General features: G+C 46.3%; 1 protein-coding gene across 1 annotated transcript in view; it reads left to right on the top strand.

Moving 5' to 3' along the window:
* Nucleotides 1-8,810: 8,810 nt before the first annotated feature.
* Nucleotides 8,811-18,195, top strand: part of LOC142767903 (uncharacterized) — a 234,809-nt gene continuing 225,424 nt past the window's right edge. Inside the window, exon 1 of the mRNA XM_075870146.1 lies at nt 8,811-8,889. Coding sequence (XP_075726261.1) covers nt 8,811-8,889 — 79 coding nt within the window. The remainder of the gene's footprint in view (nt 8,890-18,195) is intronic.

Here is an 18,195-nt window from a genome sequence, read left to right as displayed (position 1 = left end):
AGATTGATATGCGGTGTTGAACGTCCCAAAATCACCATACGGTTATTAGGGGTGCAATAGTTGAGGGTGTTTACCAGTGGGTGGAGTTTATACCACCCACAGGTACCGTAAGTATTGTTACATGAAATAAATAGTTTATTTATTATGTGGGCAGTTATTTTAAAAAAAAATGAATTCAAACTTCATTCCATATCACTGCTGAGTTTATTACTACAGAGCAGTGTCTCATATATACAGTCAAGATAGATCGATGAATTTTCATTATGAATTTGTTTATGTGCCTAAAACAACTGGCCTTAGTAATTGAGGCAATGGAATTTTGATAACGAAGATGCCTTTCACTAGAAACCAAAAAAAGAACTTCTAAGAACTAATCTCATTCTAATAGGCCAAAGAAAATAATATTGCTTCTTTGTCGTACTTAATTAGGTAAATTATAAGCTATCGTGAGTACATTTTTTTTGGATCGGCAAATGAAGGTCAATTATCCAATGTTATTAAGTTACCATAAATGTTATTTCGCCTAATACCAACTTTCGCGCAGCACGTGTCACCATACATAATAAACATATGGTGAGAGTTTTTATACAAAAGAAACCAGTGCATAACAGTGCACGAAGGAGGTACGAACGCTGCGGCCGAAGTAGCCAAGCCTCTTATTGTTTGGATTTATTTCCAAACGGTGGTGGTAAGTTTTAAAAGAGTCTTTGGGGAAGTTACTGATACGCAACTCTTTTCAATACGCGAAATTTGTCTGATGTTATAGATAATCGGAACTGTCAATTTTTATATTGTTTAGATAGACATTAGCACAAGCGCTTATAAACTTTATAAAATGAGCCAATAAATCTAGGAATTGTTTTTTTGTATCTTGATCAGATTTACCTCGTAGTGAGCCTGCACACTATATTTGTTAGAGAGAGAGAGAGAGAGAGTGAGCATTTATTAGAAGGCAGAGAGGTCGGCTTGAGCTAGTTCGCTCTAGCCTGCTACTCTACACAGGGGATAGGGGAAAGGGGAATGAAAGAGTGATGAAGGGTGATGATGGGGACGAAAAGAGGTGGTGCGTATGTACAGTAGCCACTTAGCATAGTACCCTACAGTCTAGTTTCTAGTCCAGTGCTTTTTATAAAATCTAGAACAGCCTTTGTAACAGTTTTGACACTGTTTGGTCGTTCATTGCTAACAATATGTGGCGTTCACTTAATGGTTTTCGTCCAATGCTTGCCAACGTTGCAGTTAGCATTTTTCTTTGCGCCACGTATAATGCACAGTCACAAAATATGTGAGCTATCGTTTCACGCACTTGGCAGCGTTCACAATTTGGGCTGTCCGTACGGCCGATTAGGTGGGTGTAGTGGCGAGTGAAGGCGACGCCCAGGCGAATTCAGTGCAGTATATTAGCATGTCTTCGGCTGATTTTGTCTGGAAGACGAAAAGTCATACCGGGGTCTCTTTCCTGCAGGCGCTTGTTCCGGTGATCTGGTAGCGACTAGTAAGTGGCAGCGCATTCGCGCATGAGTGATCTCAACAAAGTGTTGATGTCACTTCGCGAGTACGGTACTTTGACGTACATAGGAGCGTTGTATATTGCCGCTCTTGCTTCGCTATCCGCTGATTCGTTGTCAACCAGGCCGCAGTGTCCAGGAGTCCATTGGAGTGTAATCCAGTGACCACTCCTGTGTGTTAGGTCAAATGCTTGGACAATTCCTAACGCTAACTCAAAAAATCGGCCTCTTCTTGAGCAAGAATGAATAGCTTGAAGCGCTGATTTTGAATAAGACAGAATCTTCCATTGACGCGGTGCTTGGTCGTTCACAAATTTTATGGCTTCTTGTATAGCAACAAGTTCTGCAGCTGTCGAAGATGACCTATGATCTAATTTGTACTGTCGGAAAATACTGAGTTGAGGGATCACGAAGGCTGCAGCTGAGGCGGATGAAGTTACGGATCCATCGGTGTAAATGTGCACAGAGTCGCTGTATCAGTCATCTAAATGTGCCAAGGTGAGTTGCTTGAGGGCAATATAAGAAACACGCGACTTATACGAAATTCCACGTATGTGAAGGCACACCACCGGTTTAGTCAACGTCCATGGAGGCACTACAGGGAATACAGCTGGTGCAAAACCTGAACGGACCATGTGCCTATGCGTATCGAGGCATCGCCAATAGGTACAGCCTGGTCGGTCCACTTGTAGCGAAGACAACGGGTGCTGTGCATGTCGGGTCAGCAGACGATGGTGCACTTGAAGAGGCTCACAGGACGCGTAAACCTGTAGAGGGTAGGTGTGGGACTCCTCTATAGAGCCAGAGGCGGACGTGCACCGTGGCAGGCCAAGGCGTATACTCAGTGCTCGTGCCTGAAGGCTCTCTAAAGTACGAAAGCACGTTGCCCGCATGCTGGAAAGCACAGGTGAGCTGTACCTCATATAGCCCACAAACAATGCCTTGTATAACTGCAGAAGACTTTTTTCCGAAGGGCCCCATCTCAGTCCTGCTATAACACGAAGAACATACACAAAACTTATTAGTTTGTTTCGCAGCACAGTCACATGCTTTGACCAGATCAGGTTGCGATCAATGACGACCGCTAAAAAGCGGTGGTGTTTGACCACGAGAATCACTGCTCCGTGAGCGAAAATTAGGTACCGCAACATTGATTTCATCGTAAATGCCAATGCAGCACATTTTGCTATTGAAAGTTCCAGGCCCTGACGACGTAAGTACTTAGATGTTATTGATGTGCCTTGTTGTAGCCTTGCTCGCAGTTGTGATCGAGTTGATCCAGATGCCCATATGCATATGTCGTCCGCATACGCACTGATTCTGACAACGTCGGGAAGCTCAGCTTCAAGGCCAATGAGTGCTATGTTAAAAAGCATGGGGCTCAGGCGGTGCCTTGCGGAACTCCACGGCTTACGAGGTGCCTCGCCGTGTCACCGTCGGTTGTCGAAATAAAAATGGTACGTCCTCTGAGATAGCTCCCCATCCATGCGTGTAGTCGGCCACCTACGCCGATGTCTTCAAGTGCGTCGAGAACGGCCTCATGGTACACGCTATCGTACGCGCCCTTTATATCTAAGAAAATGGCCCCTTCCAATCTAAGACGTTGTCTTTCCTTTTCAACAGAAGAAACTAGACCTACAACACCGTTTATAGATGATCGACCTCTACGGAAGCCATTTATAGAATCTGGTAAGCCGCCATTATTCTGCAGCAGCCATTCCAATCTTGCCAGCACCTTGCGTTACATCACCTTACCGATGCAACTGGCTAGGGCAATGGGTCTATAAGAAGACAGCTTTTGTGAACACTTGCTTGTTTCAGTAGGGCCACTATGCGGCTGCACTTCCAACACTCTGGGACTGTCGCTGTTTTCCACGTAAAATTGTAGAACGACACGAGAGCCTGCCTTGATTCCTGGATGAGGTGACATAGAGCCGGATAAGTAATTCCGTCCGGCCCTGGTGCGGACGACCATCGCGACGCAGAAATCGCAGCGTCGAGTTCGTGCATTGTGAATGGTAAGTCGAGGCGATCGTTGCTGGATGGTGGTGAGGCTAAACACGAAGGTGATATCGATGAAGAGGACATACCTACGAGTGAGTGGGAGTAATCTTCTGCAACCTCTACTTCAGGTCGACCTAGCTTTAGAGCCAAAGATCGGAAAGGGAACAACTGTTGAGTGGGCGTCTGAAGGCTTCGGACAGTTTGCCATATTCGAGACAGGGGTTTTCTGGGAACAAGAGAGCTACAAAATACCCTCCACCGTTGCCTATCGAGCTTATCGAGGTGTCGCAATACATGTCGTTGTGCTTGGCATGCTGTAGATAGGTCAGATGGTGATTTCGTCCTTCTGTATTTTCTCTCTGCCCGGCAACAGATTGCCCGAAGGTATTCATATTGTGCGTCAAGTTGTGATCTTGGTAGCGACACATTCACAAATTTCGATGCGTTGTTAAAGCTGCTGCAATTAGGCTTTCTATTTCAGATATAAATTGAATGTTCCCGCACTGAGCTATATAGAAGCTTGTAATCCTGTCCAGTCTACGCTTTTCACAGGCAGGGGAGTCGAACGACAGAATCCTTTTAGCCGTATATATGTAGGGAGATGGTCACTTCCATGTGTTTCTACGTCTATGAACCAACAGGTGGTAGGCAAGAGACTTCTGCTCACAAAACATACGTCTAGACAGCTGCTGTACAATGCGCCACTGAGGTAAGTAGGTGAGCCATCGGTAATGAACACCAGGCCCTGATTGAACACAAATTCGGCAAAGTCCCTGCCGCGGGTGTTCATTAAGGCAGAACCCCACATGGTATGATGTGCATTAAAATCCCCAACTAATACATGTGGTCCAGGGCAAGCTTGGAGCCCAGACAAGAGATGGGAACAGTCCACGTGGCTTTTAGGAGGAACGTATTAACCAATGATGGATATTGAACGTCGCTTGTGCTTTATAGATAGGCAAATAGAGTCGGTAAAAGCATGAGAGCCACGGCATGTCTCACGTACGTTAAATCTTGACGTACGCATATAGTTACTTTGCTCGCATTTTGATCATCACGTGATCACAAAGTGACGTATCCGCATATACGAACTGACGACATCATATTTGGCTCATATATTACATCCAACGGAAATTTGTATATAAACATCCGTTGTCGAAAGTCAGACAATCGGCTTCGCAAACCTCGTGCGTTCCACTGCATTATGGCAGAGGTGCGCACACGTTCATCGAAGAAATTCGCCATATTGTTTATGGAAGGGTCACCAGTAGCGGTTCCAGCACGTTGAGGATCTGCATTGCTGTTTTCGCTCCTGGTGTGTGTACCTCGTTGAGAATCGCACGAATAGATTTTAGTAGATGCTTCAGCATAGTTTGGCTGTTCTCAGTGTCTTGCTTATCATTTTCCGCTCTCTTTGAAGTTGCAGCCCATGATGTGGTCTTTTTATTGCTCCGGTCAGTAGCAAAAGCCTCTCAGTATCTGAATCATCGGCGTGCAACGCGGGCGTGGGTACACTTTTTGCATCTCTGGGACGTGGTGCGTACAGCATGGGTGTAGCGGCCTGATAATGCGCACGTGTATGTTCATCTGTTGCTGATGGTGATGCATCACTCCTATGTCCACTATGCTTTCGCTGGTGCCTACGTTTTGGACGACGTCTGTGTCGGCCGATGGACGTGACAGCCTCTCTGTGTGTCCAATTGTCTCTGACCATCTTCCGCAGGACGCGAATTTCTTCTTTGATCTTGGGCACTCCTTCGGCGTTGCTTCATGTGCACCAGAGCAGTTTGGGCATTTCAATGGAACAGGATTATCGCAGTTTTGCACCTTATGAGACCCGCCGCACCGCTGGCAAGTTGTCTCACTTTTGCACACTGCGCTGACGTGTCCCAACTTGCAGCACTTGTGACACTGCAAAGGCCGTTCCACGTAAGGGCGCACGGGATGTCTCACGTATCCGACCTTCACGCTATGGGGCAGAGTCTCAGAATCAAATACTAGTTTGATGCAGCGAGACTACCCGTAGTAGTGTATGGTCACAATTCTGACTGTCAACGTCACAAGATTCTGCAGGTCAGCGTCTGTGATGTCAGCGTCGACGTCATTTATCACGCCAGTCGTTGTTCCTTTCCCGTGAGCGAGAAACGCGCGAACTGAAATACTTCCGAGCTGCGTGACGGCCTTCAGTCTGTCAAGAATGGTTTGTTTGTCACATCAACTGACAATATGCTTTTCCTGCTATTTACGCGAATTTCATTCACTTGAGCAAGTGCTACTCGATCGAAATAATTAGTCACTGACTGCCTGTTTAGTGAGTTAAGGTTGTCGGATGTAGACTTGGGTACATACGAGATGGTGAAACATCGCTTGCCTTTGTCTAGCGCCGGTTGTGGCTCCGCCGTTGATGACGTCCTGCGAAGCTTCCTTTTCAACCGGCGGGTATGAAAAGTCCTAAAGTCGGCTTCCGATTCCATCTCTTCCACTGATGAGCTCTCGGTAGAATCATCACAAAAAGCAGATGCGCGAACGCGGTCACCCACATTCGGTCCATCCTTATGCAAACAACTAGGGCCGGCTGTCTCGTTGGATGGATGGTCCCCCATCCCGGGGGGGGGGACGTCTTCCGTTCCGCTTGTTCAGAGAAAGTGAGGAATTCTGACAGCTTAAGAACAAACGATAGTTGTTCCACAGAGAATTATGCCCGAACGAGAGAGAGTAATTATTAAAAGTATTAGAAGTATTTATTAAAAAAGACAGAGGAGACGTGCAGTCCTTATTATGCTCTATAGTCGGTGGAGTCCTCATTCCGGGGCCCCTTTGTTGACACTCGCTTGCTTACTTCTCAGGACCAAGGTTTTTTTATACTTGAAAGTTTTTCTTTCTGGTATAACTCTTTTTGGGATGCGTTAGGGCGGGGGGAGGAGCCGAGTTTAGCAGGCAAGCCCCAACGATGTGGGAGGTGTTACCCACATGCTCACAGTATTGGCACTTGCCAGTGACGGTGGATTGGAAATGTTGCATGATTGCACAGCACAATGAATTATTAGTGAAAACTGTAAGAATTTGTTCATTAGCCTTTTCCGGCCCCTTTGTATGAGGCGGGTATCTGCGATGCTGATCCCTGTAATAGGTCGTAATATCTTTGATTGCATCCTTCTTCAGGTTGCATGTACTCAGTATCTAAGTGGGATGCAGGGTGAGCGAGTGCTTGAACCACCGTGTCAGTGGCTCATTTCCAGTTATTCGTCGCTTGATCGAGCTGGGGTATAGCTTTTGTGAAGATGTGTGCGCAAACGCTCGTGCAATTGCGCCAGTAGTATTTTTTGTCGCTTAATGAGTTGCAAAACTCACTTAACTGACGGAAAGCTTGTGCACCTAGGTCTAGAGAGAAATCGTGACTTTCTAAAAAACTAATAAATCTGGTGAGCTTTATTTTCTGGGTGTACTTTGACATTTTTAGTTCATATGGTGGCCCCATTCGCTAGCCTTTCTGGCGATGAGGGTCAAGTTTGAGTAAGCTGCCCATTCGAGCTGCGTTTCTCTTAGTGCCAGTGATTTTTTATTCAGTAATTGTTTGCGTAGAAAGAAATGGCAGGTAATATGGAACCTAAGATTTGACAGTGTGAACTGATGGTGTCATTGGGTAGTGGGGTAGAATTTGTGCTGCATAAATGTAATCGTCAGCCTGTTTAAGCATACCCTGACTAGTAAAATGCCATAAGCGCTGATATTGTTAAGGAACTACATATCACGAATTCCTGCTGGAAGCTATGCTTGTACGGCTTAAAGAATGGTAGCTGGAAGGCTAAACGCATATGGTGAATTAGGAGTGACGTCATCCTACTCGAACACTGCCCTCCAAAACGCAGTGTAACTGTCTTAGAGCTATACCTGATAATTAGACCAGTGTGACGCTAGACACGGCAAGCTGGCACGCTGCACGAGACACGCTGGAGTACTGCAGACTGAAAGAGCCTTTATAGTGCAAAATCAGGCTTTCAAGTTGGCCTAAAATTTTCGGTCATGGCCACATCATAATCATTCTTGAAACAAGAGCACTGCGCCAAAAATGAGGAAAAGAAAACTAGTGACAAAATTTGAGCTTAGCACCTCGACTCGCATTACAGTACCATTCTGACACGCTACTCGCTGCTATGATACAGGCGTGACACCGGGTCAACATCAATTGCGTATTTAAGCGCATTTCACTTATGCTAGTCTACGCAGCATTTTCTAAGGCTACCATCGTAGCAAGCGGCTCTTCTATGTACCCAATCGAACATATAATGCGGGGAATGGTATCTAAGAAATAGTTTATTGCTAAATTGTTTAGGTTAAAAAAACTATATCTATTGAGTCGTATTTGTCCAAACAAAGTAGTTCAGTAGACAAATAGTACAGCAGTGATGTCTATGCTCACCTTTTTTCAGCACAATAGTCTGTTGGTGGGTGAGGCGGGCATTCAACTATATATACATACCATGACTTCGTGAAGGATGAAATGTTTGGACACGGCAAACGATAATTTTCTAAATGTGGAAGCGCGCGTTGCCACTTAAACGCATCAATATTTTTTCGCAGACACTGTAAAGACAATTTCAACACGCAGCTCACGTGCTTCAAGCCACTCCTGAACAAAATATCCCAATTTTTAAAGCATAAAAGTATCTATTCACGCCAATCATGTGGCATTCGTTATTCATTCTTAATATGTTAAGCTGGGTTTTTTTAGATATTGCATTCATTGTTAGGCGTACTTGCACTGAGGGCTGATAATAATGTTCTGCATGGTAATGCAATTCTCGCACTTGGTGCTAAGCGGTGCCGCAAATAAAAGCACAGGTGATTTATATAATTCCACTGCACTAAAATACTATCTCCGTATTTAGAAAACACAATAGCACATAGCGAATTCAGTGAAAGCTTGGGTACTAAAAGCCGACAGAATACTGCAGGAATAAAACTTCGACATCTAAAGGATATATATTTTTTAGTTTGGTAAATTGAGACAAATGTATACCTGAATAAAACGACCAGCTTGGTGGATGGAGAATAGGAGCTACGTCTTACATGAATGATTAATAAATATTTTTTCTGCCCAAATAAAATAGTAGGTACCGAAAGATAAAGCGCTGACAATGCATAAAAAAGTAGACGTTATGTTTGGCTTGGTATTGTAGTGACTATGGCAAAAAATCATTTCGGTTTTCAAAATGGCGTGTATAGAGCTTGTCATTTATTTAGAACTTGTCAAATGCACTCACTCGACGCAATGTTGTTCCTTTTAAATTGACAGAGATGAGACAAGGCCACCCTACAACGACTCTGCTTCTGCTATTTTTTGCCTTTGCGAGCCAAGTCTCCCATATAGTTGTCTGTAAGTTCAATAATGTTTTTACCATCTCAGTCTTTGAGACTGCCACATATGCCGGAGCAAAAAAAAAATGTTCTGCTGTTGCACACAGTGAAAAATGCAAACACTGCCATGAATCTCTAGGTGCTTTGATTAAGTATTTTTCAGGTTCTTTTCAAAGACCTATACACTCTTAATGCTATGATTTAGCCTCTAAATATGCACATTTTTAATAAAGTATTTGTTCAAAGATTTTCTTGAAAAGTTTGCGAAACTCGGACACCATATGGTTTCTTATATAGGTCCGATATCAGGCATTTCTTTTCTATAAATGCAAAGTTAAATTAGGAACGAATGGCAACCTAAAAATTTTGAACTCTCGAAAACTGCGTCAGCACAAAGTATTTGAAACAATTGCACGCCTTAGGCGAGTATGTGCAACAATTCCAAGGCTACTCTGCTTTTATCACAAAAAATAACATTTTCAGTCGTGAACTGTGTAAGGAAAGAAATAAAACCTCTCGGGCGACATTTGGTATGTACTGAGAAAAAAATTCACGTGCTTAAATTATGTTTGGAGCAAGCGAAGATTGGCCAGTTGGAAGACGGTGCCTGAAGAAAAGGTGAGAGAACGAAAAGTGGATTCGCAGATGGGAACCAAGCCATTCACTTCTGCACACACCTTTGTCGCGAAACCCCGTGAGCTCATCTTCAACGCAAGTTGTGCTGGGCAGTAATCCGCAAAGAGAAAGTCTCCTCACTGTGAGCCTGTCTAATAAAGAAGGTGTTCCTGTTGTGACGCCGTTTCCAAGAAGATTATGCGGCTGAGTGTTGTCACAGTAAGTGTGGAAAGACGGCAGCATCGTGTGTAATAACTCCAGACTTGTGTTTGCGCGAAAGCTTGTGGTTGCGTGAAAGTACACTTAAGCTGAACGTTGACAAAATGACGGAGTTCCCCTTTAGTTGGTTTCTTGGAGGATGTAGACAGCAATATGTGAGAACGCAGAAGAGGAGACACGTCTCTGAGGAAAGGAGTGTTGTCTGCTGCATTGGTGGAGCATCAAGAAGGGGTTCATCCCACTAGGTGGTCTCAGATGAGACGGGAGGTAAATAATGGTGAGGAATGGAGAGGAGGAGCGCTTGGTGCTTAAGGACGAAGATCATGCTTTGCGCAGACTCAGATCTAAGGGTTGAGCTTACATCGAAAGGTTGGTGTCGATGTGTGCAGTAAACTAAGGGCTCGGCAAGTAACAATTACCTTAAAAGAGCGCAGTGTATACTGTGCGGTAGGTATATAGCCGTCCGGCTTTTGACTGTAAATAAGTGTCAGCGTGTAAGTAATCTGCAGTCTGCTAGGAACTCAGCAACCAGCCTGTCCAATTCTTCGAAGTGTCGCTGTGGTCATCTGAATCAACGGGATTACCTCCACCACCACAAGCATATCTGGCTCTGTCGAGAGGATGCAGCAGCGGTTTTTTTGAGGACAGTGTGACATCCTGTTTTCCTGGAACACAAACACCGAAAGTCAAAGGTGAGGGCAAAAAAGTCATAAGGCAATGTCAAAGCAGAGCTGAAGATATGCAGTTCAAGAAACCGGAACTCGGCGCAACACCGACCACGACGATCAACTGAGCCGGTATTGCGAGTGACGGATTCTTCCGCTTGGACATCGGATCCTCCCACCGAGCTGCTGGGGACTGTTGGAGTGAAGGAGATCCTGAAAGCCAGTGCGTTACCGGTAAACAGCACACCTATCAAGGCAAAGACTGAGCGGTGCACGTACCGTGGACAAGAACGCTCTGACGCGTGACCTAGACATTTTTTACTGATGCCGACCTTGGTATGATTGGAAAGTATGTCGGCATGCGTGGGTAGACTGTGGGCAAGAGAACGCAACGCCAGCTGTGCTAGCTTCAATCAATCCTTTAGGACACGCTGTGTAGCGGTAATGTTAAGCTTGCTGACGACTGTACATTCAAATACAGTGGAAAAAAGTTCTACTATCTGCTGACTGGAAGTTCTACTCAGAGGTCGTGTGGCGAGTCATCTACGAACGGTCACCACAGGTGGGCCTCTTTTCAGTTTTCTCCAGGAGCACCATGGTGGCAAGGATGATGAGAAGTCAGATGGGAGATGGGAATAATGAGGACCAGGAGTCAGATTGTAATGAGGCTTGGGCAAGTACTATTGGCGCATATGTGAAACATTTCTCGTCAAGTTAGATTGAAGGAACTAGAAATAGAGAGTTTCAAGCTCCACGCCAAGGTACAAAAACTGAAGCTTTAATCTCAGACAAACGTTCAAGTGAAACAAAGTTGATGGTCTGGTTTGGCAGGGTATGCGGATGAGTTGCGAGAAGTTCTCTCGCCAATGCTGGTTTCCGAATAGCTGGTGCTTGCGTTGTTTCGCAGCGTTAAAACTATGCTTTGAAGTTGTGGTGATTTAAAAAGGTTCAGGTTGGTATTATTATGCCGTTCTTGAATGAGGAAGCCAGGGCACTGGTACCAAACCACGCTGAGGAGCGAGTCCTTTCTTTCAAGGAGGTTCATGTCTTCACCCTGTAGGAATTGAAGCTCACCCCCAAAGAACAAAAATGCCATCCTGACACCTGCCAGAAGGAAGATGAGACGTGGGAGCAGCTAACCAGTAGGCTTGAAATCCTACTTGACAATTACCTTGGTAGTAGGCAGGTAACACTACAAAGGCTACGAGAGTTATTGATTTCCGACCACGTCAATCAGCTAACGAATGAAGACATGCGGACATAGGTCCTACAAATGAGAGAGCATAGTGGCTCATGCCTCAATTTTTAGTGAAGTTTGTGCAAAGAAATGACGAGAATACAAAAAGGAGAATGTCCGGTAAAGCCATCTTTACTAAATCACAGAAAGGCGAATTGTGTAATCACCACGCGGTGGATTGGTCATCTATAGAAAACAAGAAGACGACTCTCCGATGCTATGTTTGCGGTGAAAGCGGGCACTATCAATGGCAATGCCCGTAAACGACACCAACAGCATCGGCAGAAGAAGAGGAGTAAGAAGCACACCCACCTGGAAGGTTGAGGGCGAAGGCAGTGTGCGAACCCATGACTAGAAGCAAAGTTTCTGTCACAGACATGATTAGTACGTCAAGGCTAACATTGGTTGAGTTGGCAAACGAAGGGAACACGTTTAGGGCGTGTCTAGGTTGGGGATCTGTCATAACCATTCTCAGAGAGGAGCTAATTGCGGCTGTAGCAACAATACAGCGAATAGGAAAAGTACGCCTGAGAGGAGCAGTTGGGCTGCTGTTGAGGCTGACCTAATGTACGTCCCATTGAGACTGAATACTTTTGAGAGATGTGCTGCCCTTGAGCTCATTGAACTTTGTGCGATAACAAATAAACGTGCAGGAGTAAGTGCCCTACTAACGCGAGGCACGCTGAAGAAGGTCAAGCAGATTCAAGCAGGATCGGTGGAATCGGCGGTTCATATACTGAGAACGGAGCAAATTATAGTTGAGAAGGTCCATCGTAAAAACAAAATGAAACAAAATACGATGCCATGGAGAGCGGCTAATTACAAATGTTTTATTTGGCGAGAAAGCCTTACAAGTACAGGCCTCAGGTAGTGGGACCGAAGTGAGAACTACGTGAGTAAACGACGAGAAGAAAGCTCACTGGGAATAGCATGTCAGCACGAACAGGACAGTGAGCCGGCAATGTTTAAAATGCAGTAAACAAGTAAGTGCAATCAGAGTGCGTTATATTTGGCTCAAACTAACTATAGTTCTGGGTTCGCTAGGGCCATCGACACATAGTGTCGATGGCCCTAGCGACAAGCCTGGAAAGATATTCGGTCCCACAAACACAAATAAGCTACCACGAACACATTGTTGGCTGTTGTCACTATTTTAAGCTCGATGGGTTAGGTGCGGTTGCGCAATTTAACACTGCGGGCGCCAAGAGAAATCAGTACAGTGTGATGAGACATGTGAAATGCCATCCCATTTACGGGCCTCACGAACCACTTAGTGCCTATTTTCTAAGAGAGCTGGATGAGCGAAAATGATTTACTTGCTGTTTCTCTGGTCCTGAAGGTCGTCTTTTGCCAAGCAACCCGCATCTGAGAAAGTAGTAATAACGAATGGTGCCTAAACCGGCGAATAGAGGCCCATGTTGCTCAAAGGATAAACGGAGAGTAGAGACAAAACATGTTCCGCAAAAATAATATCCCTCCTCAGCAAGTAAAAGAGAGATGTTCACAGTCGCGTAGGCAGCGAGGTTGTCGGACATGCAGCCAGTTGATGACAGATTTAAGGTTGTAACGGCACGTGATCCGCTCAGGTACCTGATCTACTCCACATGATCTGGTGCTAGCCTGACCCGCTGGGCTTTGGCATTAAAAATTGTGACATTGTTTTTTCTCCCATAAATATATTTTTTATTATGTGCGCAAATGCCTCATTGCGGTTACACAGCGGGGATTGGTAAAGAAAGCTGAGAGTGACTAGTGCAAGTTTGTTCTCTTTTAGATGCGGAAGCATCTTATACTCGCGCCTTGTAGTGCGCCGTCCGCACCGCTTCTCGAACATTCGACAGCTGACGCGCGCGCATGCGCCGTCGCGCCGTCGCCCACCATCTGTGCCACGCGCGCTTCTCCTTCGAGAACATTCGACAGCTGACAGCGCATGCGCCGTCGCGCCGTCGCCATCTGTGCCGCGCGCGCGCTTCTCCTTCGAGAACATTCGACAGCTGACAGCGCATGCGCCGTCGCGCTGTATATATACTCAAGGTCGGCGCTCGCTCGCTCAGTTGCCGCTCGTCCGTTGGTTTGTACGGCGCGTCGACGTCCGAAGTCGCCGTGAAATGAATGCCAACGAATCCACAAACAGAATGATCGACGTCCCTTCGACCAGCGCTGCCCTTTCGCATACGTGTGTACGTGTTCACTCATTTAACACCCCCTCCTACAACCACAATAACCAATTTAGCCATCGACCCAAGTAAGTCGCAATTTAACACCCCATTTCACAACCACGTTAACCAATTTAGCCATCGACCCAAGTAAGTCGCACTTTAACACCCCGTTAACCAATTATATGCTCCGCATCCTCCTCAGTGTTCCCCCGAGGGAAGCTGCGGGCAATTGTTTTTTTACTACCACTACCAAATTGGCACGTTGTGAAGGATTAGTACAGATTTTTGTTGCATTTAGATAGGCAGCAAGAGCATGGTGACTGATTGCTGATTAATTACTAATGCGCACTAAGACATGTACAGGACAGGGTCCAATGTGCGAGCTACAGTACAAACAGTGCGCGTGTGTGGCTACTTCAGAGCGTTTCTTTTCATTTTTATTTCGTGTGTGTTTCCTTTCTCGTGGCATACTGCGTGACTCTGTGCATTTGAGTGACCACAAACATTTGGAAGGAACACTTGTGTGACAGCGTTTTGCAATTATGTAATCACGTTACGTTATTCCCCGTAACACAATGTTTTGTTCTTGTTTTGGTTATTTTGCCTTGAGTTTAGCGCACGACTCGAAGTGTGGGCAGTGCACCTAAGTGGGACCCTCAAGCGTACATTAAATATTTTTGGGTTGAGAAGAGTCATTTTAGGGGCAAGCGATGGATGTCCAGTCGTTAAACGGTGCCTAACAAAAGGAGAGATAAATAAAAGCGGCTGTGCAGACAGGCACCAAGCCGTTTGCCGCTGCAGCCACCTTTGGTGACAAACCCCGTGAGCTTTTGTTCACCACACCTAGTGTTGGTGAGTCACCCACACGGCGAAAGCGTTCTCACAAAGAGCCAGTCTGAGAAACAACTGGTCCCTGTTGCGCCACTGCTCTCGACAACATAATGCGGTGGCGTGCTGTGACAGTAAGTGTGTGAAGACAGCAGAATCGTGTGTACTAACCCAAGACCGCCGACCGGCTGTCTAACTAGGCCTCTTGTTGCATCATATGCGGAGATGTATAGCATCATATGCGGAGATGTATGCTTTCAGATGGGACACGTGGACGACGTCTGTCGCGGGTGCAGACGACGACTGACTGTCCAACGGAGTGATCTCATATGTGACCGCAGTAAGCCGGCGTCAAACCTTGTAAGGCCCAGAGTAGCGAGATAGGAGCTTTGAAGAGAGGCCAAAGTGGTGGCATGGTGTCCAGAGGAGGACCGATGAACCTGGAGAGTAGGAACCTACTCTGTGATAGCTATCGTAGCGGGCCTTCTTAGGGAGCTGCGAGCCAAGAAGACGTTCGCGTGTGATTTGGCGGGCCACTTCAGCTCTAGCAGTGACATCCCGGGCGTACTCTGTAAGCGTTTGCGTAGGTAATGGGAGGAAAGCCTCAAAGGGTAACGCTGAATGGCGGCCGAACAATAAATAGAAAGGTGAGAAGCCAGCGGTGTCGTGGCGTGACGAATTGTAGGCGAATGTCACATAAAGCAAAGTACTATCCCAATCAAGGTGATCTTTGTAAACTTACATGGAAAACATTGTTGTCAAGGTTCGATTTAGGCACTCGGTAAGACCATTTTCTGCAGGTGGTAGGCCGTAGTGAGCTTGTGACGCATCGAGCATGAGCGAAGGATGTCGCTTACTTCTTTTGAAAGAAATGAGCGACCACGATCGGTTAGCAGCTGTCGAGGAGCGCCATGGGGAATAATTACGTCATGAAACAAAGTGCGCGACGTCATTGGCACAGCTTGTCGGTAGCGTTCGTGTGATAGCGTATCTTGTGGCGTAGTCAGTGACCCTGGCTATCCACTTGTTTCCAGTGAGAGAATTATTAAATGGTCCAACGAGATCAAGACCGACGCGGTAGAAGGGGACAGTGGGTATGTTGGAGCGGACCACCTGGTTGCAAGGTGGAATGTTGGGGGCACTGGCAGAACCCACAAGCAGAAAAGTATCAGCGCACATAACAGTAAAGGCCTGTCCAAAAGAATCTACGCCGCATGTGATCGTACGTGCGCGTGACCCAGAGATGTCCAGCGGTTGGGGCGTAGTAAAGCTGTTCGAGAACAGCAGAACGGAGTGTCGCAGGAACTGCAAGTAGTAGCTCTGGTTTCTCGGCGCTGCTGTTGCGTCGGTAGAGAATGCCACTGCGTAGAACGAACAAATGTAGGGATGGGTCTATGTGGGGCAAACGTAGACTCCGCATGATATACCGCAAGTGGACACCGCTAAGCTATTCCTTGCGTATATCGATGAAAGCAGACATGGCAAAGACACAAGGGTCAGAATCATGTGATGAAAGGTCGGGTGAGTCCACGGGGAGACGGGTTAGACAGTCGGCATCCTGGTGCAATAGGCCAGATTTGTATGCCACGTCAAAGCTGTATTCTTGGAGTTTTAAGGCCCAACGGCCAAGTCGTCCAGTTGGATATTTAAGAGACGACAGCCAGCACAAGGCATAATAATCTGTAATTATCGAAAAGGTGTGGCCAAACAAGTATGGTCGAAATTTTAGACTGCCCAGACTAGTATGAGGAACTCACGCTCTGTGATAGAAAACATTCTCTCCGAAGGAGAAAGGAGGCGACTGGCAGAAGCGATGACGCGATCTTGTCCTTGTTGCCGCTGCGCGAGAACAGCACCGATTCTATGTCCGCTGGCATCGGTATGAACTTCAGTATGGGCTGACGGGTCGAAAAGGGTCAAGTTGAGTGAAGAAGTAAGTAATATTGTAAGGGTGCTGAAGGCAGTCACTCGGTCAGTACCCCAATAAATAAGCATGCCCTTCTTCAGTAGTTCCGTAAGTGGTCGGGCAATGTCAGCGAAATGCTTCACAAAGCGTCGAAAGTAAGAACAGAGGCCTATAAAACTGGGTAAATCTTTTGCGGAACGTGGTACGGGAAAGTCTTTGACAACTCTAATTTTGTCAGGATCAGGTTTCACGCCTCAAGCACTGACAAGGTGGCCCAGCAAAGTGATTTTATGACAGCCAAAGTAACTTTTGGAAGTGTCGAGCTGAAATGTTGCTGTCCGGAAAAGCTCAAAAACGGCCGATAGGCGGCTAAGGTGGCTTTAAAATGCAGGGGAAAATACGATGACGTCATTCAGATAGCACAGTAATGTGAACGATTTGTATCTACGTAGGGGAGAGTCCATCATCCTTTAAAATGTAGCTGGGGCATTACGCAATCCGAATGGCATAACTTTGAACTGGAAAAGTTCATCCGGTGTAATGAATGCGGTTTTCCCATGGTCTCGGTGATCAACTGAAATCTGTCCGTATCCTGATCGAATGTCAAAAGTTGAAAACAGGCAGACCCATGTAGGCAGTCGAGAGCATCGTCAATCCGCGGCAGTGGATACACGTCCTTACGTGTTACTTTGTTTAAATGACGGGAGTCTACGAAGAAGCGCCAGCTGCCATCCTTCTTGACTAGCATGACCGGCGATGCCCATGGACTGCAGGAAGGTTCGATGACGTCTTTTGTGAGCACTTATTCAACCTCGTGCTGGATAAGTTGTCGCTCAGCATTAGACACGCGATAAGGACATTGTCGGATGGGGCTGGCGTTTCCAGCGTTAATCCTGTGAGTTACGAAGGATGTGTGACAGAAAGGGCGGTCATCAAAATCAAAGATATCATGGTAGAATTTCATCAGGTGTCAGATATCAGCTGTCTGTGTTGGAAGAAGGCCAGGGGTGATCATCTTGTCAATGGCGGCATTCGCTGCGCTCTTCGAAGAGGAGAATGGAGCAGAGGACCAAGAAGATTGGAGAACGAACGCCGAAATGGCAGCATATATAGAAGAAACGTTTGCCAAAGTTGCACAATCCAGGATAACTTGAGTGCACCAGCTGAAGTTTAGGATCGGAAGAGAGGCTGTATTTCCCATAACAGTCATAAGTGTGTGAGGCACGGCAAGATTTTGGTCAGCAGAACGTCAGCAATAGGCGTCAACATGTAGGCACCGCCGGGAACAGGAGGGACAAATCTCAGGTTCACGTAGGTTATGGCTTGAGATGTTAGGCAAATGTGATCTACAGAACACAGACGTGCTTGAGCTGGTTTTGGGTCTTCATGGTCACACGGTAAACCAAGTTGAAGCATGCCGGTTCCGAAATCAATAAGTGCAGAGTGGGCGAATAAAAAGCTCATGTCGAGGATAGGTTCGTGGAAACATTTCTCAAGCTCAGCAAATGGCACTGTCGTGGAGCGATCGGCAACACTTATACGCGCGGAGCACATTCCAAGCACGGGAAATGGGCCACTGCCGGCAACCTGGATGAGTGGTACTGTGGGTGGCATTAAAACTTTCCTAAGGCGGCAAAGAAGTTTGCGGGTATTAAAGATTAAGAAGTTTGCGGGTATAAATTGGCAGCAGCAAGCA

The sequence above is a fragment of the Rhipicephalus microplus genome, chromosome 7 (assembly GCF_043290135.1).
Source record: "Rhipicephalus microplus isolate Deutch F79 chromosome 7, USDA_Rmic, whole genome shotgun sequence".
Classification (NCBI taxonomy): domain Eukaryota; kingdom Metazoa; phylum Arthropoda; class Arachnida; order Ixodida; family Ixodidae; genus Rhipicephalus; species Rhipicephalus microplus.
Note: the sequence above shows the minus strand (reverse complement) of the source record. Positions and strands in the feature narration are given on the sequence as shown.